The following is a 20,524-nucleotide window of genomic DNA, read 5'->3' as shown; positions in this document are numbered from 1 at the left end:
ACCCATGCCTCGGTAAAGCATGAACCAGAATCGGATTAGAACAGGCTCCTTCTCGGTGGCTATTCAGCCGACCCACTCCTAGTGGAGCAGACCCTCACTTTTCAGGTTGATCTAGGTGGTTTGTGTGGAGGCCTCCGAATTCTGGGTCGCGCGCAAAATACGAAATTACGAGGATACGAGAAAAACACCGGGTTTCGCACATGGTCCGTGTAAACCTGGGAGGTGGACGATGACCACATGTAAGTTCGGCTATTCAGAGACTACACCCTCAAGCCCCTTTGGCCGACCCCAGACTGTACCTGGAGACGGAGTAACAATCCCCGGATTTATTGTCAATGCGGGGAAGGGCTAAGACAGATCCTGCGCTCGGTGAAATCATCAACCGAGAAATAGCGCATCTAGAGGTGCGAGAGAGGATGTAAGAGCCACAGCTGGAAGAAGATTTTCGTATAACTGCAGGTTGCGCGAAGACAGGGCTTTGAATCTAGACACGTTGCCTCGTCTAGTGGCACTTTTGACTATCATTCAAGTTTGAGTCGAGGATGAAATTTTCTTCTATTATCCTTGCTGCGATACACATAGCCGCGTGTGTATCAGCAAGCCCATATTCAGAGTATATCCTCGCTCCCTCGTCGCGAACGATCCGCCCTTCGGCAGTCTATGGCTCCTTCGGGTCGGTAGCCAGGCCGCACTATCTATGCACCCATGCCGGGCAGAAGACTGTCCTGAACGGCTTGTCTTCTGTGACCTATGATTTCGGGAAAAACATTGCCGGGATTGTCTCTATTGATGTGGAGCAATCCTCTTCACCGGATGCAGATATCAATCTCACGTTCTCCGAGTCGTCGCTGTGGATCAGCAACACGTCGAGCGACGCGACCGCGGACGAGGGGCTGGATGCGCCTCTGGTGTTGCCCGTAGGCGAAGGTGATGGAGTCTACATGACCCGTCCTGAACAACAGCGGGGAGGGTTTCGATATCTCACAGTGGTCCATAACTCGACTGGTTCCACGGTCCTGAGGGACCTGTATGTCCAGTATACGGCAGCCCCAGCCCAGAACCTGCGAGAGTACACTGGCTACTTCCACTCCAATGACGAGCTGCTGAACCGCATCTGGTACGCCGGAGCGTACACCGCGCAACTTGCGACAATTGACCCGGCGTATGGAAACTCCCTCACGGTGCTAGTCACTTGGCCGCCTGCACCGCCATCCGAGTACAACAACTGGTATAGCAACTGGACCATCACGAATGGATCGACCGCTTTGACAGACGGGGGCAAACGTGACCGCCTTGTCTGGGGAGGAGACATGACCATCTCCCTCGAGACAGTGATGGTCAGCACGTACGACCTGGATAGTGTCCGAAACGCCCTGGACGCCATGCTCGCCCTGCAGACGGTCGAGGGTCGACTACCTTATGCATCGACCCCGTTTCCGGACCAGCCGAGCTTCACTTACCACCTACACACCTTGATCAACTTTGCGGCCTACTACCAGTACACCGGCGACAGGGCCTGGCTTGCCACAAATTGGGGCAGGTTCAAAGATGGGGTTGCCTGGGCCATGGACAGCATTGATGCTACGGACCTCGCCTACGTCGCGGCCAACACAAGCTCCGATTGGCTGCGGTCTGGAATGGGCGGGCATGTAAGTTTTTTCGAGCTCTTATTGCCAAACACCCGACTTACTTTCAGGATATATAGAACATCGAGGCCAACGCAATTCTCCATGAAGTGCTCCTGGTCGGGACGCTACTCGCGGTAGAGATGGAAGATGGCCAGTTAGAGGCAGCGTGGACGCAGGCGGCCAAGAAGCTCAAAGCAGCCGCCAACACGCTCCTCTGGGACGAACAAGCCGGTCTTTTCCGCGACAACGAAACGTCGACCCTTTACCCACAGGACGGCAACTCTTGGGCAATCCGAGCCAACCTATCGCAATCATCCGCCCACACCTGCGCTGTATCCTCCAATCTCCGCGCCCGCTGGGGCCCCTACGGCGCACCAGCCCCAGAGGCCGGTCCCAGCACCATATCCCCCTTCATCGGCGGCTTCGAGCTGCAGGCCCACTACCTAGCCGGCCAGGCAAAGAGCGCGCTGGACCTCATCCGTCTGCAATGGGGCTTCATGCTTGATGACCCACGGATGACAGGCTCGTCGTTCATCGAAGGGTATACGACGGACGGGAGTCTTCGGTACGGACCCTATGGCAACGATGCGCGCATCTCGCACTCACATGCATGGTCGTCTGGCCCAACGGCTGTTTTATCGCGCTATACAGCGGGTATCCAGGTTACGGGCGGAGGTTCGACCTGGACGATGGCACCGAGCCCGGGTGATTTGCGTTCCGTCGATGCGGGGTTTACGACTGCGTTTGGGAAATTCAGCGTCAGCATGAGGCTGGCTAAAGGCGGTTCGTACAGCTCGTTCAGTTTTACTGCCCCGGTAGGCACGCTGGGAACAGTCCGGTTGAATGGCGTGCGAGGGAACCTCGTTTCGAGCCGTCGTGAGCGCATCAAGCTGGTAAATGGCAGTGCGTCTGGTGTCGGCGGAGGTCGGTGGTTCTTGGTCGTTGGTTAACTGTCGTCGTGTGATTGGAAACTGTGATGATGGCGATATCCTTGTATTGTATCCAATTCCAAACATCATGGATACGGAAAATATAATTATTGACAGACCGCTTATTCTGCTAATATATTCATTAGGTCTAGTCTATGTGCATTACCTGATAGTCCTGCCACGAATAATCAGGAAATTATAGTATTCCCAATACACTACACTTAGCCTAGCACTTTTAGTCCTAGTTGTCTAAATAGAACTATAACACCCAGCCGACCTTCAATCTATGTAGGTAAGCGGTAGCCCGCTCTTACAACAAAGGCCCCGGTTGTATAGTTGATCGAAAGACCACGGGTCAAATTACCACAGGGGTGAAAATAAATCCCATACAAGTATCACTGCAAGCAGCCCCTTCACCAATGTTTCAACCACTGCTTTAATCCACGCTGGACTACAGATACACCAACAATGCCTCGGACGCCTGCAATGAGAATGTAGCTTTGCCACCCGTAACGCGCGAAGTTTCAAGCTTTCGAGCCCCCTTGGACGAACAGTCGGTATTGGAGAACCATTGACCTATACATCACCATCAGCTCACAGTGCCCTCAGGTGCCATAACCATGGTGCTCAAAGAATTGAAAAGTATACTAACCTCCCAGAGTAGGGCGCGGGCTGCCCTTTGTTTGCTCCTTGGTAGTGACAACCTCGCTCGACTCAGCCGTCAATCGCACACCCGTGACACGAGAGGTTGGCAGCCCGCTCAATATAAAGTCCGTCCTAGGACGCACGCCCTCGGTGTAGTACTCTGTGTTAATAAGAAGGACTTTAGACGCCCGCCGACCGCTGTAAACCACGTACACTGCAAAGGAAGAGTCGCCCTGGTCCAGTTCAACGATGCTGGTTCCTCCCGCGAGTGCCTGTACTGCCATATACCCACCGTAAAACGGTGCATTAATCTGGTTGTCGGACCACCAGTTGAAAAGAGCTAGCCGGTGAAAAAGTTAGCGCGATTTATATTTCTTTTTCCCCTGTACATTGGTACATGCACGACTTGCCTTGATTGATTGTTCCCTGGTGGAAGAAGAGGCGCTGTATCCCGATCGTGACGGCACGCATCGACCGATCCAGAGTTGCTAGTGCAGCCCCGAATGTCTCGTCCATATGGACGTCGTATGGATGGAAGTTTGTTTCACCTATTGGGAGTTGTCTGTCAGTCATACGGGACGCCACCCAGAATGCTATGGGACCGCATACCGAGGATAAACGGCCTTCCCTCGCCGTGCGAGAGCGCAATGGATTTGTTGAAGACCGACAAATCCGCGACGGTCTTGACATGATTCATCTCCCCTTTCAGGTCCGTTTCGTTCGGGGGCGCAGCGTACAAATGACCCGAGTACATCTTGACGCCGGCCTTGACGGAGTCATTGAAGGCCGTCTCGATGAGGTAGGGGATATTTGGCCAGTCTGGCATGCTGGGGATGGTCGCCGCATAGGAGCCTGCGGCCAGGATGGGCAAAGGCTGTTCCCAGATGTTGAGGAACTCCTGCGCCCAGTCGGCAGCGCTGGCTCCCTCCTGGCTGGCGTTCCAAGGGGGGACGACGATGCTTTTGTTCCACATGTTGTAGACTGGGTATGTGGTTAGATGTACTTCTCTCTGGTCTGATGCTAGTAGTGTTCGCTCACCGTCTGGCTCGTTTCCCAGTTCAATTGCCGCAAGGTTGCTCAATGCCCTCTTCTTGGCCTCGACGACAGCCGCGAACGTGTTGGAGCGATTGTTATCGCCTCGGTTGAAACCTACTAACATCAGTACCCTACAGAAGACCATGGGGTAGGATGCATACCTAGCATTACATCGCCGCCATACTCCGCTGTGATGATGATTAGCCGTAGTGCGGCCGCATGCATATAATCACTTACGGATAAGATCCCAAAACTTGGGTCCATACGTCAACTCCATCGGGGCGACCAGCGGGTCCTCATTCACGTAGGACACATAACCGTCAAAGTCCGGATCATACGTTGCTCTGTCCTGCGTAGTACCCCCGATTCGGATGGGCGCTACACCTCCATACAGGTCCGACAAGCGCTCGGCGCACTGCATCGGCGGGGTAATATTGGTCATGTATGATGGCCACATATAGAACTCGAATCTAGCCGAGTCAATGGGTATTAGGTATACGCCACGGCCAGTTCTACCGATGTCACGGAGGCAGGTGCAGACTTACGAGAGCCCAATGGGAGCAGAGTCCAAGGGGGCTGCATTCTGAGGAGGGTTGCACGGAATGGAATATTCGACGGTGGATGCGAAAGCGCATAATGGCAGAGAGGCAAGGGCCAGAAAGGTTGATGCGTGGCGGATCATTCTGGAGAGGCAATGGCAGGGTGCAGAGGCTGGCATGGGACAAGGACAGGGAAGGACTTGTCGGTGAACAAAAACGATCAGTAGATACACACCCCTTTTGTACTCCAACTCAAATGGAAAATTGCCACTACGCTACAATTTCCAAGACACCACCTACAAGGGCTCCGAAATTTTCAGTTTTTGGCTCCATGTGAGCTCGAGTAGCAGGCCACCCCTGTGCTTGTCAACCCCAGATATTGGCCTGCCGCACTAGTAAGAGTACGAGAGGCCACCAGTCAGGATGGCCCAGAAAAACTAACCTCGGACAAGTAATGACGGGCGGGGCTCGGGATGCGTCGCGCTGACATGGGCCGCAGACGGCATAACATATTCCGCCACGGCCGAGTATTATGCGCCGAGTGAGGAGAAGAAGACTAGGAGCAATAAAAAAATGCAAGGAAAAAAAAAAAAAGAAAAAAACACTCGTGTATCCCGGGGACAAATGTCCCAAGTTGCTCTCTGCCTTGTCCTGAACCCCTTTCCTCCCGCTCAAGACACCTGCAGGAAACGGCTCAAATAATGGCAGCACAAACGGTCGACACCACTTGGATGTGGCACCCGTTGTTTACGGAAGAGCGCTCAGACACAGCTGGCCTGTTTGTTCATTTCCGGCGGACCTTGGTCATCCACGAAGAAATCCCCGCGTCTTTACGTGTCTATCTCACAGCAGACACCAGATACAAATTCTATGTCAACCATCAGCTCGTCCGGTTTGGCCCTGTCAAGGGAGACCGTTCGCTCTGGTTTACTGACGAGGTTGATCTGGCGCCATACCTTGTCCGTGGGAACAATCACATTCGCGTCCACGTCCTTCGGTTCTTCTATGCGACAGCATACGCCAGTAGTTTCCCGCGACTACCGTCAGGCGGCGTGAGGATCGTCCCAGTTGATCCCGATGACCTTTGGGCAAAACAAGTGCAGAGCAGTCAACTGTGGGAGACCGCAATAGATCCCACGACCGTTCTTCGCATCGATGAACCCGAAGACGATTTCTTGAATATCTACGAAAGGTCCATCCCTGTACCCTCGGACCTGTGGACATGGGATCCGGCGAGGCTACTCGAATTCCAGAGCAGTACTGGGCTATCACCACCGTGGAAACTCGTTGATCGCATGATTCCAGATATGCGAAGAAACCCCGTCACGTTGAAGGCTTTGCATAATATCGAGAGCTGTGTTGCCCGCGAGGCGTGGAAGGGACAGCTGATTTCACCAGAGGCCTCCAAATCCACGCTCCATCTACCACCGCATTCGACGCATTCAGTTGATCTGGAATGCCCGAGACATGTCACGGCGTTCATTTCGCTGCGCTTCACACGGCCACCCACGTCTGGCAGCCGCGTTACCCTGACCTATGCGGAAAGCTACGAGGATCAGCCTACCTTGGTCCCATATCTGCGCCGCAAAGCAAACCGACTGGACACAAGAAAGTCCATACATGGACCGCGGGATATTTTCGAACTGCAAGGGTCAGAAGGCGTGCAGTACCTCGGATACTACAAGAATGAAGAAACAGATGAGATCATCAACCCATTTCACTTCCGCACGTTTCGCATCATCCGGCTACAGATCCAGGTGGGGTCGGCGGACCTATTCTTCAAGGGACTCGAGATTGAGGCTGTTAGTTATCCTCTGGATATCCTGGCCAGTATCAGTGTTAGCCCGCAAGCCCAGGAAGCGGAGGGGTTGTGGGACACGAGTATCCGCACGCTTGTCAACTGCATGCATGACTGCTATGAAGACTGCCCATTCTACGAGCAGCTGCAATACGCCATGGACACGCGAAGCTCAATCCTCTTCACCTACTACGTATCCGGGGATGATCGCTTGGCTCGGCAGGCCATCGTGCAGCTAGGAAATTCGTTCCAACCATGCCTTCGTCTGACCAGCAGCCGTGCACCAACCCACCAGCCCCAAGTTATCCCGCACTTTTCACTCTTCTGGATCTGCATGCTCTACGACCACATGCAGTTCTTCGCGGACAAGGCATTTCTCCGGCGCTGGGTTCCAATCGCAGATGCAATCCTGGCCTACTTTGCCGACAAAATTGATCCCGATCTGGGCCTTGTCGTCACAAAGAATGAACCAGGCGTCTGGCATTTCCACGACTGGGCGGATGAGTGGCGGCCATATGGAATACCACCCGCCGTTACGCGCACTGGTGTTTCTACGTATACCAACTGTCTGTATGCGTATACTCTGCAGCTGGCATCGCACTTGCAGCGATACTGTCTGGGACGGGATGCGGTGGCAGCCGAGTACATTCAGCGGTCGTGCAAGGTTGCGACCGAAATCCGACGTCATTGCTTTGACGGTGAATACTTTACCGACAGTCTGTCGGCGGGCGCGGACTCGACCCTGGGCCGCAGCCAGCACGGTCAAGTGTGGGCGGTGCTATGTGGTGCTGCTGACGATGGAGAAGCGAGCGAGAAGCTTTTGCATCGGTCTCTAGACCCATCGCTCCCTCCCCCTCCTACCGGAAAACTGGTACAGGCATCAATAGCAATGTCCTTCTACTCCCTGCGCGCGCTCAGCAAGGTCGGAGGCACGGTCTACGACGACCTGTTCCACGCGTTCTGGGAGCCATGGAACGCACAACTCGCGCTGGGCCTGACTACATGGGAAGAGGATAGCGTGTCGCAGCGCTCAGATTGCCATGCATGGGGTGCAGCGCCACTGTACGAATTCATGGCGGAGGTTCTTGGTCTTCGGCCGGTTGAGCCCGGTTGGAGCGCCATCGAGTTCCAGCCTCGGGTTGCCCTGTACCGTGAGCTGAAGGCGACGGTTCCGTTTCGAACGGGGTGTGATGGTGAATATCAGCTGTGCCTGGCGGACATATCTTGGACGAGGACAGACGCTGGAGACACGGTCGTCTCCCTGCGCATGCGTGGACTACAGGGAAAGACTCCGGTTCGGCTGACTATAGGATCCTTGCCGGAAAGGAAGGTTGAAGACGACAATGAGATAGCTCTTACTATCTCGCGTGAGGGCATTTGGAGTCTCCTGTGAGGCCAGCGGCGCTTAGGGCGATAGGGTCCACATGAGGACAGTCGCTGAGAGATAGAGCAATAGACCAGTTAGATATATTGTGCGCATAATAATGCGGACTACATAGAACACTGAAAAGACTAAGAAAAACCTCGTTCATCACATGTCGCCCTAGTGGATTTCCCACTCGGCTGAAAACGGTGTTATATAGATCAGTCTGAACGGGTCATGGAGATTTAGATCAGAGTAGACTATTTCAGGTCAAGACACCCTTACTGGCCCACGGTGTATGCGCTGGAGCTACTGTCCGAAGGCGCCATGAAAAGATGAGGCTGATACGCTGACGATCCGAATAACGGCATCGCAAACCACTGATCACATGCTGGACCACTAGCCAGCGCATACTCTGTGTCGTAGATCCTGTCCTGCGCCACTGCCATGTCGCTCAATTCCTCGCTATCAAACCCACCTACGGGCAGCGTCAATCCAGGCGATCTACCTATGCTACTGACCACATCCGCAAGGAGCATCGGATCAGCTCGGAATCGATCCTCCAAGTCAGACAGCGGGACGCGAAAGTCCCTGAGCGCGGGGAGCACCCTCATCCCCTCTGGTAAAGCCGGTCCCGGCTCGCTGGTTGTCAATTCCGAGACTGCCCTGTGAAGCAACCTGCGATACTTGCCAACAACCTGCCAGTGGGTGCTCATCTTGTCGATGAACTGCGAGAGGACGTGGTACGGATCATTTTTCAGCTCCAACCCGTAGGACGCCTCGACGAGGAGGTATCGCGCGGCAACCCAGGCCGACCAGGCCGCAGGCCACCCAAGCTTATCCGTCATCTGGTCGCTCAATTGGACCAGGATTCGGGTCAAGCTATCGATACTGACCATGCAGTAGCTCTGGCTTTCCGCCCGCGCACTTTCATACGCGGGAGAGTTCAGTGAGTCCAGAGCCGGGTATGCGATTAGCCCGTGCAAGTGGATGGTCAGACCATGGATGTACAAATGGAGCATTGTAAGGGACGAGATGTCACGTGTGGAGGGAGACTGACTGGGTGAAAGGCCTATTGACGCAGGGAGCGTCAGATTCGCCCAGTCATTAAGGCGCGGTGCGATGGCTTGAAACTGCGCAAACCATGCTAAGACATTTTCACCATGCTCTTCGAGTTCCGTGTATTCCAGGTACACGCGGTGTACAAGCCTGGACAAATCACATAGGTCTAGTTGGTACGGGAACACGGTATTGGCGGTCAGTTGGGCGAGGGTTTGCTCTTTCCAGACGCCATCTCGCGTGCCGAGAAAGTGCTGCACATGTTCATCGGTCAGTTGCGATCTCTGTGCGGTTGTAATCGTCACATAGCAATCGAGCGCGTATATAGCCCAGAACAGGCGCTCTCGATAGATGCTCTCGTCATCACGCGGTGGCTCGCAGTCAGTTCCACTAGATGATGTCCGCAGAACGTGGCCTCGGACGCTCCTTAGGTGCACCGAGTGCTTGATTGCTAGTGCCATGGGACCCCAGACCTGCGGGCCATGGGTCATCCCAGAGATGTCCAGCACCAGGATCGTCAGGGCCTCGAGCGAGCTGTAAGATGGCTCTTCCATGGCCTCGAGCATGATCCGCCGCTTGGAGTACTTCCAAAAAGCGTCGCTGGACTTTTTGTCTAGCCGCGAGTCGTAAGAGAATGGCAGCGACGCTCCAAATACCGCCAGGTGCAGCAGTGTGGGGTCATCCATGGTGGCCATCTCGGCCAACACGCGGTGCACATTCAGAAAGGGAAACCATGGATGGATATGGCGAAAATACAAGGAGGCTAGCGAGAGGACCAAGTCGGCCGGGGGCTGCTGGGCGCGTATGAGATTTGTGCGCGTGGCCGTCGCCGTGAATGGCGAGTCTCGCGACGCCGACTGCTGCGGGCGCAGTTCTTGCTGGGAGGCGTTCTCACACGCGGCGTCCCTGGGCTTCAACGTGCGACTCTCCGCTCCAGAGCTCAGAGCGGACCCACGGAGCGCTTGCAGGTCCATTTCCAGCTTACCTAGGTGCGGAGATGGGTGAGCAGGGATTCGCCAAGTGTCCACTCGACATACTGATTTTTGCCTCGAGGCTTTGCCGCAGCCCAGCCGAGAAGCCCGGTTTCTTTTTGCCCGAGTACTCGCACGAGGCTCGAGCCTCTGCGCATCTTTGGCACATGGGGTACTGGCGGTTGCATTTGATCTTGCGACCTTTGCAGCGTTCGCAGCTCGAGGGGCTGTCGGTTTAGCTTCCAGTGATTAGGCTCGACGCAGTGAGGCCATGGGACAAGGTCACGTACGCGGTAGTCCTCTTGCATACGGCTTCGCTCGAACCATCCATGTTGAAAGCTGGGGATCCTTGTCTCCGGGGCGGTCTTTTCCTCGGCAAGGATAAAGGCTGGTGGGCGGGTCCAGAGGGGGGAATTGTGGGGAAATGGCCAGGTCGGAGCAGAGGCGTGAGGTCCGCGGGGGATGTTACGGCTTATGTATCTCCGCTGGCGTTTGCCGTCGCTTATTCTTCCCCGGGTTCGCCCCCCTTTTGCTGGATTGCTGTGCTCTTTGCCGGCAGCTCGGGTCATCAGGGCCCGGCATGGGCAGGTTCGAGAGCTGTCGCCCCCCCGGATTCCGCCACGTCTGGGGACCAATGACCTCCGAGCTTTTGACCAAGATGGCAGCCGGGACTGGAGAGTGTGCTTTTGGCCCTTTATCAATGGTCCGACTCCCCAGCTTCGAGAGACAGGATCTGCTCTCCTCCGACACTACACATTTCCTCCCGCTCGCGAGTGTACTATCCTGTCAACATGGGTTCCCCCGAAATCAAGAGCAACAGCCTGGAGCCTCCACAGCCGTCTGCTTTGCCTGAGACGCCATTGGACCTCAAACATTGGTGGCGCCTGAAGAACCTTCGCACGCTCAATCTCCTACTCTTGATTCCTCTTCTGTCCATCTTTGCGCAGGGGTAAGTTTGCCCCTGGGTCTGTCAAATTCAGCTACGACTAACTATGATATCCTCCTCGCAGATTCGATGGATCTATGATGAACGGTCTGCAGTCTGTTTCCCACTGGCAGAGCTACTTTGGTACTCCCACGGGTGGTACCCTTGGGTTTTTCAACGCTGCATACCCGCTTGGGGGCATTTTCGGCGTCTTCCTTATCTCTCCCATGGCCGATACCTACGGCAGAAGAGTCGGTCTGGCTACGGGCGCTGCGCTCTGCTGTCTCGGTGCTGCCCTCCAGGGTGGTGCGATCAACATGCCCATGTTCATCATCTCGCGCATTATCATTGGCGCAGGGAGTGTCGTTGTCGCTGGTGTTGGTGCTCCTTATATCACTGAAGTTGCCCACCCCGCCCAGCGCAGTACTGCCACCGCTTTATTCCTGACCTTCTACTCGGTCGGATCCATCGTTGCAGGCTGGAGTACCTTTGGCACATTCCGCATCGACGGTACGGCCTCGTGGCGGATTCCTTCCTCTTTACAAGCGGCCCCATCGGTGATACAGCTTGTCTTCGTCTGGTTTGTTCCCGAGTCCCCACGCTGGCTCGTCAGCCAGGGTCGGAATGACGAAGCGCTCGCGATCCTCGTCAAGTATCACGGAGAGGGCAACAACAGTGACCCAGTTGTCCAATTCGAATACGAGGAAATCCAGAGCGCCCTGAACTCGGAGAAGAACATCTCTCAGATGACCATCATCTCATTCCTGCGCGAGTTGGTGAGCGGGCCTGGAAACCGCAGGAGAATGTTTATCATGGTCTGGGCCGCCATCTGCTCGCAGATGTCTGGCAACGCCTTTGTCTCGTACTATTTATCTCCGATCCTGCGCTCCGTCGGACTCAAGTCGGATCTACAGCAGACTCTCATCAACGCCACGTCGCAAATGGTCTCCTGGTTCAGCGCATTGTACTTCGCGACTCTCCCTGCAAGACTCGGTCGTCGAACGCTCTTCCTCTGGTCGCTCGTCCTGATGTGGGTAGTTGTCATCTGCATCACGGCTGGAAGCGCCGTTTTCGACCGGGACATGAACAAGGCGGCCGGGTATAGCGTCGTGGTATTCCTATACCTCTTCTCCCCATGCTATAACCTCGGATTCAACGGTAACCTGGGCCTCTACATCCCCGAGATCCTCCCCTTCCACCTGCGGACGAAGGGGCTGTCGTTCTTCTACTTTGTGCAGTTCTGCTTCATGATCCTGTCGACGTTTGCGGTCCCCATTGGGCTGGAGGATATCCAGTGGCGGCTTTATATTATTTTCGTGGTCTGGATCATGGTCGAGTTTGCTGGGGTTTACTTCATCTTCCCCGAGACCAAGGGGCCGACTCTTGAGGAGATTGCGTCGATTTTTGATGCTCCGGGCGCGAGGTTCAGAAATGTAGAAGCTGGGCAGGCCAAGTGTGAAGTTGAGCATATCAATTGATTTGAACGAGGGTTTGCCGACTCATTTGTGCTGGAAGAACAGTTAGCAGTTGAGGAGGTCGTCTTCGAGCTGTCTTGGAGATGACTCATGAAGGTATGAGGGAGGGATCATGCTAGTGTAGCGAATAATAATGCAACTGTTTTGAAATGGTATCCCCTTCTTTTCTTCGTGTCCTTGTACAACATGGATATCCTTGAAAAATCAGAATCCACATTGAGCCCCACTTCAGGGGATATACGAATATACGAATATACGAGCCTCAGTGACCAGAGAGCCCCACTCGTATATTCGTATTCGGCGATCATCCAAATGTTTCGCCCGAAGAAACTGCCGTTCGACCCATGGCTTGGGTCTCCAGACTTAATTCAGACAAGTACAAGTAGACACTGGTCGGCCCTGTACATGGCAATGAAATTAGTCGCGAATACTCGCATATTCCGCCCATTGCTTGCAATCCGGCATCATGAGCTCCGCATTGCCAAAGTCGAAGCAGCAGGCTATGCCGCACGAATTGTCTCCCAACATGATACACTCGCGCTGGGCCCGTATATTGTTCAAACAATGCTTACCCTCGTGGCGCCGATATACCTGACCCTGGGGCGATTGATTGTCAACCTGGGGGTTGAACGGGCCTCGATAATCCGGGTCAAATACATCACCAAGATATTTGTCGTCGGCGGCGTGATGTCCTTCCTTTTACAATGGGTATGTTTCTCTGCTGCATCGAGCAAAGTCGATAATAGCTAAGATTACTTTCAGGCGGAGGATACATGGCCGCAGTGGAAATCGGCGAGCAGATCGTCATAGCCGGTCTCGCGGTGCAGCTCGCTTTCTTCGGGTTCTTCATCGTCGTCAGCGCGTCTTACACTATAGAGTCCGCGCGAACCCGCAGCTCGCTCCTCGGGCTGTTTCCGCACGGTCGGCGTTCTCCAATTTGTGGGAGGCGATGCTTTGCTGTCTGTACAGGGCTTGCATCTTGATTTCCATACGGCTCCGTGTTTCGTGTTATCGAGTTTGTCCAGGGGAATGATGGCTATATTATGAGACGAGAGTATCTACTATATATATTTGACGCCGCGTTGATGGCGATGCAGGCGATTCTCCTTGCTTGTGGTGTTCCCCGGGAAGATTGTTCAGGGGACCCCGCCGGCTGGTGATATTGCGCTAAACTCTCGCGCGGACTCGTCGGACGGGATGATGCCGGCAGGCCCAGGGAAGATTGAACCATCTTGATTCTGATGTTGGTGCTTGTAAGGAGGGATGCAGTTATAGATTTGTGGGTCATTCATAGAATAGAGCATAATTCAATACAAACAGATCAAACACGGGAAAGCAAACAATTCAAACAGCCCAAACAGGTCAAACAATCCCAGCAAGTCGCACTGGCCAACCAGTAAACTCCAACCTTTCCACTCCATCACTGGGTCTTCTCTACAAGCCATCCCAGCCACAACATGCCCCGAATCAGCGCGTACAGTTCCCCATGGTGAGATGAGTGCCCATGATCAATCGCTTCGAGGCGCCCAGAAGCGTTTACGCGCCACCCACACAAAGTCTCGCCAGGGATGTTACACGTGCAAGTCGCGCAGGGTAAAAGTACGATTTGCTGTTGCCTTGTGTTGCAAACAAACTCTAATTGATTGTCACAGTGCGATGAAGCAAAGCCAATATGCGGCGCTTGCGCCTTGAGAAACGCGCCCTGTGGCTATCCAAGACATACTTCTCGCCAGGCCAGGAGGGAGAGGCAAGATGAGTTTCCAATGGCTGGGGATGCCCGACACAGGGTTCCTGCTTTCTCGCACGATGGGTCGCCGCGTGCGCTGGACTTTAACCTGCCTTCTCCGCCTGCGCCCACGGCCGAGGTAAACCCTGGGTCAATGAACATGGTCGATCTCCGGCTCTTGTCGCATTTCATTATCCGCACATCGAAACGCATGTCACTGAATCCGTACCGACAGAAGGTGTGGGAGACAGTCATACCGGGATTGGCTGCGGACCATGACTTCCTGATGCATCTTGTCCTAGCATTGGCTGGGCTGGATCATTATCCGCTCGAAACCCAACCCGTCGCTGCTCTTCCTCTTCCCTCTGGCGGTGCAATCAGCAGTGACAACGCCACCCCAATGCACGCTCTTCACCACATGCAGGTAGTCGTCGGACACCATCAATGCGGTCTCCAAGGCTTTCGAGACACACTTTCTACCCTTTCTGACTCGAATTGTAACGCCGTCTTCGCCGGGTCAATGCTCCTTGTCGCCTTCGCCTTTGCCTCGTTGCGCGTGCGGAACTGGAGCGACTCCCACATGTCCATTTCCACCAGCTCCCCGCTCCCCACACTACGCCTGGACTGGATATACCTCATCCGCGGCCTGACCACGGTCGTCAGACAGTGCTGGCCCGCGCTGAGGATGGGTCCATTCCGCGAGATCCTGCAGTATGCGGGCGCCACCGAGGACTGGAAGATGTATCCAGACACGATGTTCACGAACGTCACAGCTCCTGCAGGCTGCTCGCCGCGGATCGCCAGATTCTGCCGCGGCGCATACGAGGCCATCTCTCGGTTGAAAGCTCTACAAGAATCTACGCCATCGCCCATGGACGAAGACTCGCCCCAGAGCCGCACGGACCACCCGTCCTCGGCATTGAAAGAGGGACTCGACCTCCTCGAGTCGATGTACATGCGGATCCTCTACGTGGTCCAATTCTCGCGCGATCAAACAGACCCAGACAATGGAGTCAGCGTCGCAGTTGCGATCCAGGCTGACATGGAGAATGCGGCGGTCATGGGCTGGCCGCAGGCTCTCTCCGAGGACTTCCTCGCCAGCCTCGGCAGCCCTGATGTGAAGCCGAATGCATCACTGGTTGTCCTCGCGCACCTTTACCTGACACTGGCGCTGTTCGAAGCGACGTGGTTCTTGAACGGGGCGTTTGATGAAGAGATCATGAAGATTGATGCTCTGTTCAAGGCCTCGCGCGATGAGACGTTTGTGGCGCTCATGCAGTGGCCTGTTTCCGTGTTGAATGGTTGATGCCATGTCTCGCCGAGGATTGGACGTTGTGTCGATAATGCCCGGGCGTGCCGGTGCTGACAGCTTTCTCTGGAAAGGGCGACTTGAGGCGGTGGTGACGGTTCGTATCCGATTAACCATGACCGTCCGAAAGTGCGATTAATTAATATTCAGCAGTGGCCGGGATATCAGTTCATCTTGTGCATGCAGCCGTCTCAGCATAATAAGCTCGAATATCTCAGAACGGAAGTTGTATCGGATAACTACAGGCCAGCGTCTGCAGAAGCAACCCTTTATCCGCTGGCTATCATTTCGCAATAAAACACCTCCTGTCCAGATCCCAGGGTCTCCTCCGTATCCAGCCAAGGCTCAACACCCACCCACACCCTCTCCCCGCCAATCCCGTCCTTCCGACCTCCCTGCGCAGAGATAATCGCCCGTGCCTCCGGCGTCTGTTGCCAGGTATCCCACCCACCCACCTGCCCATCTTTAGGCCCCTCGGAACCGCCAGTAGTACATGAAACAACAACCTTCTCCACGAGCGGCAACTCACTCGACACAAGCTCTACCTGTCGTAACGACACATGCTCCACGTACTGGAACATCCGCGCTCCGTATTCTGGCATGTAAACGTTGTGCACCTCCTCATTGAGCTCTTGCGATGGGTAGCCGGACACCATAAGGAGGAGGTCAGAGGGAGAGGAGCCGTTGCCCTTGGTGTTCACGACACGGTAGAAGGCGTGCATTGTGGGTGTCGACGGGTCATTGTTTGGATTTGTATATGAGGCGCAAAAGGAGGTTGCGTCGCGAAGGAGGCCAAGGAAGGTTTGATCAGAGAACGACGCGGGGTCTTTGACCTTTGTCAGCCAGAATTTTGTTAGGGGCGACATTCTTGCTGGTGGTACGGCGGCTGTACGCGGAGTAGTTAACTGTCGAATGATTCAGGTTGCGAGAATGCGGAGAGGGATGTATCTGGAGTTTTATTCTTTCCTGCGCTTGGTCCCTGTGTCAGACTTTGGTGCGTTTTATATAGAGTATACGTAGGCGTATGCGTATTCCGCTTATCCAGCGCATGCTGTGCACTGCCGCGGCGGGGTAAGGGATGGACTCCGAGTACCACGAAGACGGGAAATGTCCTTGATCTCATGCGCGGAATCTTAGATAGGTCGCTTGATTAACAAGGGTGCGTTATCCACTGGGTTGCAGATGATAGATACGCAGCTGGACGGCAGGGAAGCCATGATGCTTAGCTCCTCCTCGCCCCTTGTCCTTCAGGCCCCCGCGCCCTTCCGGCCTTGGTTTCCACTTTAGCAAAATTTGCAGAGAAAATGTCTTCCTCCAAGAATGTCCTTGTCACCGGCGCCACAGGCCCTCAAGGGCGCGGCGTAGTGCCGTTCAGTCTCGCCGCAAGCCATCACGTCTACGCCTACGTCTGCAATCTAACTGCGGCCGCCGGTCAGCTTCCGCAAGGGGACTTCTCTTCAACGAACAGACAAGCAACCCAGCGGCTGATCTGGGGCGCACCAGCAAAGCTATCCGCACAGCGCGCGCGGCACTCAGTGTCTGTAACCGGGGGCTGCTTATTTGGTCAGTGCTGTGCTACACTTTGCCGCTGCGTCACAGCAGGCTCGCAGTCGGATGCCATTAGGGCAACCTAATTATGGGAGAGACAATTAGGCCGTGGCCAGGTCTAAGTCCCTTATGGCCTGTGGTCCCATGCGATTTGCCGTACACTAAATAATGTTTTGCAATCGACCGGATGGGTTACATCGTCTTAATTGGATCGTCACTTAAGACCTTCGTCCGTCTCAACCAGCTTTTTCTGGAATACCCCAAATCATTGTAGGTGAGCCAGAAGCTAATTCATTTGTGGTGCTCGGGTGCCTGGCATTCATAGCTTCGAGAGAGGTTCTCTGATGTCGCCTCCGTAAGGTCCTGTGAGTATCACGCCTCGAAATCATGTGGCTGAGGCTGTAGATCTGTAGCACTGTTCTTCTGGGGCGGGCTTTGTATGGCCGGAAGTGCGACGGCCGCTTTTGCTCGCTGAGAATCTCCTAGCAGTGCTTGTGGTGTCTCTGGAGTATGGACGCCGGAGCTTACTACAGCTCCTTGCCCGGCATCATTATTTGACACGTCCAAACAGAACTATGGCTGCGATGTATCTGTGCCAAAACTGCCCGGCTTCCTGGGCCAGCTTGGTTGTCCGCAAGAATAACTTGTGGACACATAACGTCAACCACTTCAAAGTGGCTCGGAAATACTCTCGGTCGTGTTATGAAATCCTGGCCATGGCGAAAGATTAGTAGACATTCTCACCGGATAGGATGTTCCTTGAGACAAATGTTGGTCCTATTAGGCTTGTAGGGTCTCTTCCGGCTGGTGAAAGCTGTCCCATGGAGTCATTAGAGTAACTTTTGGGTCGAGGATCAGTGGATATGTTGTGAATGAACCATCATCAGCCCCATCCTTCGACTGCCAGAATATTTGCAACTAATGTGTCACGATGTGCGAGGAGATCAGATCACGATTAGATATAGAAATGGACAAGCTTTGAACTTGGACATTGGCCGACGGCGGTTGCATTCACTCCATGAATTGGTCTAAATGACTCCGAGGATACTGTGTCTCAAAGACTGATTCATCCTACGTTCCTGGCGGTAGGGTAGGGGAAAAGTCATCATATCCAATCCTTCACAGTCTTGCTATGAGATGCTCTTATTTAGTAATAGGCAAAAAATGGCATTCAACATGGGTAGGAACGGATCACGACCACCTTCAGTAGAGATTTACCCTAAGTGCTTGGCAATGGGCCCTCTACGCCAGGCTGGAGTTCGGCTAGGAAGACCCATGTCAAGCGCGACGGCCACTGAGACAGCCACTAACCTGGTGAGTCATGCGAATTGCACTTGTCTATCATCCTGTAAACCCCCCTTTCCTGTTCCCTTTCCCTCTCCCTTTGATCCTGGCAAAGTAACAATGCCCCCTCTACCGACGGAGATAATCCTCCTAATCGCAACATTTCTTGCACCTCTGGACCAAGAGTCCCTGCTACAAGCTTACCCCAACTTCGCCCGCCTATTTACCTTTCGCCACTTTGAGTCTACTGACGAGAGCGGCAACACGATCCTGCATCTCCAGGCGCTGGCACACGCCGCACCAGCATCAATAGGCAGCCACTTTGACATGGAACTTTGGGAATTGTGTGCAGCTGATGTGGGTATAGCAGCTTCTGACTTTTCATTACAGGTCGCGTGTCGCAAATTGCGCTGTCTCTCTGTTTAACCCGAGCTTCTCGGTACTGATGGGTTGAAGGAATTAAAAGCCTCGACTGCTTTGTGTAGAGTACGTAAAACTAGTCTAATTTATCATTGGTCAAGTGAGATTGCTCTGCCGCAGGCTCCAACAACGTTGTTGTATGAAGCTGGATATCTGGCCGCCTCCGCCAGCTCCACCCTGATCACTCAATGGAGCTTTGGCGTGCTAGGCCCTGAACCCTGCCATCGCGAAACTCTTTTTGGATACCAATTGGGGAGGCGAACCCCCTCTTCCCTACCAGGGCTTGGCGCGGCGGCCCAATCAAAACAAAAGAATACAGCACGAATTAAAAATTGTGCCCCTTGGGCCAAGTTGGAGAAGATTCCAAATATTCTCCTATCTGAGCTCCCCGTCTAACCACTGTGTCAACGACATAGCAAACAGGCACGTGTTATTTGCATCTCCAGCCCTCGCGTCGACCTTGAAAGTCCACATTCCGCTCCTCAGCCAGATTGTCGGGATCTGGAAATCTAGTAGAAGGTCGCTACGGTCGCTACTGGGCATGTAGTCGACCTGGACCCCGCTAGCATCGCGGATAGTGAGGTGGGCGAAGTCATTGTAGGGCATAGTCTTGAAAGGAATTGTCCATGATTCCTCATCGTCGCGACTACCATCCGGGTAGACAGCAGACAGGCTCACAGTCAGGGTTGCGTTGACAAGGCGATCGTCTAGAAGTCCCAATCTTTGTCGTATGGACTCAGGCAGGTAGCCACGAAGGTAGACAAAGAAGACACGGTCGCTTTAGGGGTGTCAACGTCAAACGTTATCACCAAGCTACACTTCAAGCAGGGTAGGGGAGATCTTACGCGATGATAGGCGTCGGCGCAATCTCGAGAAACTGGATTTTGAGTACCTGCTCTTCTTTAGGCACGACATCGTAGATAGCATCATTGTGGCCGGGGATCCTATTATCGTGTTGAGCCATCATATCCTCGCTGACGAGCAACTCTTGCTGCGCGGGGTTGGTCTTGGCAAGAACAACTAGTGCAGTGGTGCAAAAAGGCAAGATTAGCCAGAGAATTGATTTCATAGTGTGGCAGTGGTGCGAATTATATTTTGAGACAGCTCAGGGTAGGTGAGCAATGAGGGGCGAGACGAGTGTTGGGTTTATATGGGCAGAGTCTAGCTCGACTAGAAAAAATGGGTGTTGCCTCCCAAAATGTAGCCTGCCAGACCCAGAGCTCAACCACATCACATCACTGCCTTAAGTTCCCATTCGTAAAACATTAGTGATTGTTAAAAAGCAACAACTAGAGTGATTATATTAAAAGGTCTTGCCATCTATTGGCTTTTATCACTTTCCAAATCAATAGATAATGCCATTCCCACACACATTCGCCTTTTGCCGCTTTCATTTGTGATCACGCCAGACTAGTTCCAAGGGCTGGTCCCTTGGCGCTTCGTCTAGGCTGCTAGACACCCGGGATGATGCGAAGCGAAGCAATCCCAGCCATGCGAACGGACCGGCAGCGTTAGCTTTTGTTTGGTTTTGTTTCCTCCCTTTTGAGCCCCATGGGTTCGGGGTTTCGGATAGCTCGTGGGCGAGGATGGAGCGCATTCCATCGTGGCTTCCCCAAAAGACCCCCGCAGATCAGATCGCTGGCAACCAGCAGGTCTTCCTCCGTTGGACATGCCCAACTACTAGGGAGGTGGTATGATCGTACCGAGCGGTCCCTGGCAGAGATTTCATCCGATCCGGCAAGAGGGCGAATAATTGATTTGAGATAACCCAGTCCGAAGTAGTTTAGCCCGATGAGCTTCGATACCCAATGTCAAGATAAAGCCAAGGCGGCTAAGCTGGGGTCAAGCCTGGACAGAACCTCGCGAAGCA

The 20,524-nt window shown here is 54.1% G+C and overlaps 10 protein-coding genes across 10 annotated transcripts; 6 read left to right on the top strand and 4 right to left on the bottom strand.

Annotated features, from left to right (window-relative positions):
• Positions 1–440: 440 nt before the first annotated feature.
• BJX68DRAFT_279573 (putative alpha-L-rhamnosidase A) lies at positions 441–2,578 on the top strand (the record flags this gene model as incomplete). The annotated part of the gene is made up of 2 exons (XM_071048767.1): positions 441–1,649; positions 1,706–2,578. The coding sequence occupies exons 1-2, from the start codon at positions 543–545 to the stop codon at positions 2,576–2,578; spliced, it is 1,980 nt and encodes a 659-aa protein (XP_070902283.1). The 5' UTR covers positions 441–542.
• Positions 2,579–3,008: 430 nt separating this feature from the next.
• Positions 3,009–4,919, bottom strand: BJX68DRAFT_263619 (uncharacterized protein; the record flags this gene model as incomplete). The annotated part of the gene is made up of 8 exons (XM_071044739.1): positions 3,009–3,133; positions 3,210–3,542; positions 3,592–3,750; positions 3,812–4,183; positions 4,241–4,351; positions 4,399–4,425; positions 4,475–4,707; positions 4,783–4,919. The coding sequence occupies 8 exons, from the start codon at positions 4,917–4,919 to the stop codon at positions 3,009–3,011; spliced, it is 1,497 nt and encodes a 498-aa protein (XP_070902282.1).
• Positions 4,920–5,477: 558 nt separating this feature from the next.
• On the top strand, positions 5,478–7,909 carry BJX68DRAFT_253347 (Six-hairpin glycosidase-like protein; the record flags this gene model as incomplete). The annotated part of the gene is made up of 3 exons (XM_071042708.1): positions 5,478–6,435; positions 6,469–7,759; positions 7,813–7,909. The coding sequence occupies 3 exons, from the start codon at positions 5,478–5,480 to the stop codon at positions 7,907–7,909; spliced, it is 2,346 nt and encodes a 781-aa protein (XP_070902281.1).
• Positions 7,910–8,218: 309 nt separating this feature from the next.
• BJX68DRAFT_263617 (Zn(II)2Cys6 transcription factor) lies at positions 8,219–10,298 on the bottom strand (the record flags this gene model as incomplete). The annotated part of the gene is made up of 3 exons (XM_071044738.1): positions 8,219–9,981; positions 10,034–10,194; positions 10,258–10,298. 3 exons carry the CDS (start codon positions 10,296–10,298, stop codon positions 8,219–8,221), a joined length of 1,965 nt encoding a protein of 654 aa, XP_070902280.1.
• A 460-nt stretch (positions 10,299–10,758) lies between these two features.
• On the top strand, positions 10,759–12,370 carry BJX68DRAFT_263616 (general substrate transporter; the record flags this gene model as incomplete). Its single annotated transcript, XM_071044737.1, has 2 exons — positions 10,759–10,916; positions 10,978–12,370. The coding sequence occupies 2 exons, from the start codon at positions 10,759–10,761 to the stop codon at positions 12,368–12,370; spliced, it is 1,551 nt and encodes a 516-aa protein (XP_070902279.1).
• A 408-nt stretch (positions 12,371–12,778) lies between these two features.
• On the top strand, positions 12,779–13,177 carry BJX68DRAFT_263615 (uncharacterized protein; the record flags this gene model as incomplete). Its single annotated transcript, XM_071044736.1, has 2 exons — positions 12,779–13,075; positions 13,130–13,177. The coding sequence occupies 2 exons, from the start codon at positions 12,779–12,781 to the stop codon at positions 13,175–13,177; spliced, it is 345 nt and encodes a 114-aa protein (XP_070902278.1).
• Positions 13,178–13,861: 684 nt separating this feature from the next.
• Positions 13,862–15,399, top strand: BJX68DRAFT_253345 (Zn(II)2Cys6 transcription factor domain-containing protein; the record flags this gene model as incomplete). The annotated part of the gene is made up of 2 exons (XM_071042707.1): positions 13,862–13,966; positions 14,020–15,399. The coding sequence occupies 2 exons, from the start codon at positions 13,862–13,864 to the stop codon at positions 15,397–15,399; spliced, it is 1,485 nt and encodes a 494-aa protein (XP_070902277.1).
• A 136-nt stretch (positions 15,400–15,535) lies between these two features.
• On the bottom strand, positions 15,536–16,417 carry BJX68DRAFT_203083 (uncharacterized protein). Its single transcript, XM_071037586.1, has one exon. The coding sequence runs from the start codon at positions 16,266–16,268 to the stop codon at positions 15,672–15,674; it is 597 nt and encodes a 198-aa protein (XP_070902276.1). The 5' UTR covers positions 16,269–16,417; the 3' UTR covers positions 15,536–15,671.
• A 289-nt stretch (positions 16,418–16,706) lies between these two features.
• BJX68DRAFT_263612 (uncharacterized protein) lies at positions 16,707–17,036 on the top strand (the record flags this gene model as incomplete). Its single annotated transcript, XM_071044735.1, has 1 exon — positions 16,707–17,036. One exon carries the CDS (start codon positions 16,707–16,709, stop codon positions 17,034–17,036), a length of 330 nt encoding a protein of 109 aa, XP_070902275.1.
• Positions 17,037–18,699: 1,663 nt separating this feature from the next.
• On the bottom strand, positions 18,700–19,991 carry BJX68DRAFT_230012 (uncharacterized protein). The gene is made up of 2 exons (XM_071039154.1): positions 19,500–19,991; positions 18,700–19,432 (listed from the first exon to the last, which is right to left on the bottom strand). The coding sequence occupies exons 1-2, from the start codon at positions 19,721–19,723 to the stop codon at positions 19,030–19,032; spliced, it is 627 nt and encodes a 208-aa protein (XP_070902274.1). The 5' UTR covers positions 19,724–19,991; the 3' UTR covers positions 18,700–19,029.
• Positions 19,992–20,524: the final 533 nt, after the last annotated feature.

Source organism: Aspergillus pseudodeflectus, assembly GCF_044049435.1.
Source record: "Aspergillus pseudodeflectus strain CBS 756.74 chromosome Unknown BJX68scaffold_8, whole genome shotgun sequence".
NCBI classification, from domain to species: Eukaryota; Fungi; Ascomycota; class Eurotiomycetes; order Eurotiales; family Aspergillaceae; genus Aspergillus; species Aspergillus pseudodeflectus.
This window is presented reverse-complemented; position numbering and strand designations above follow the sequence as displayed.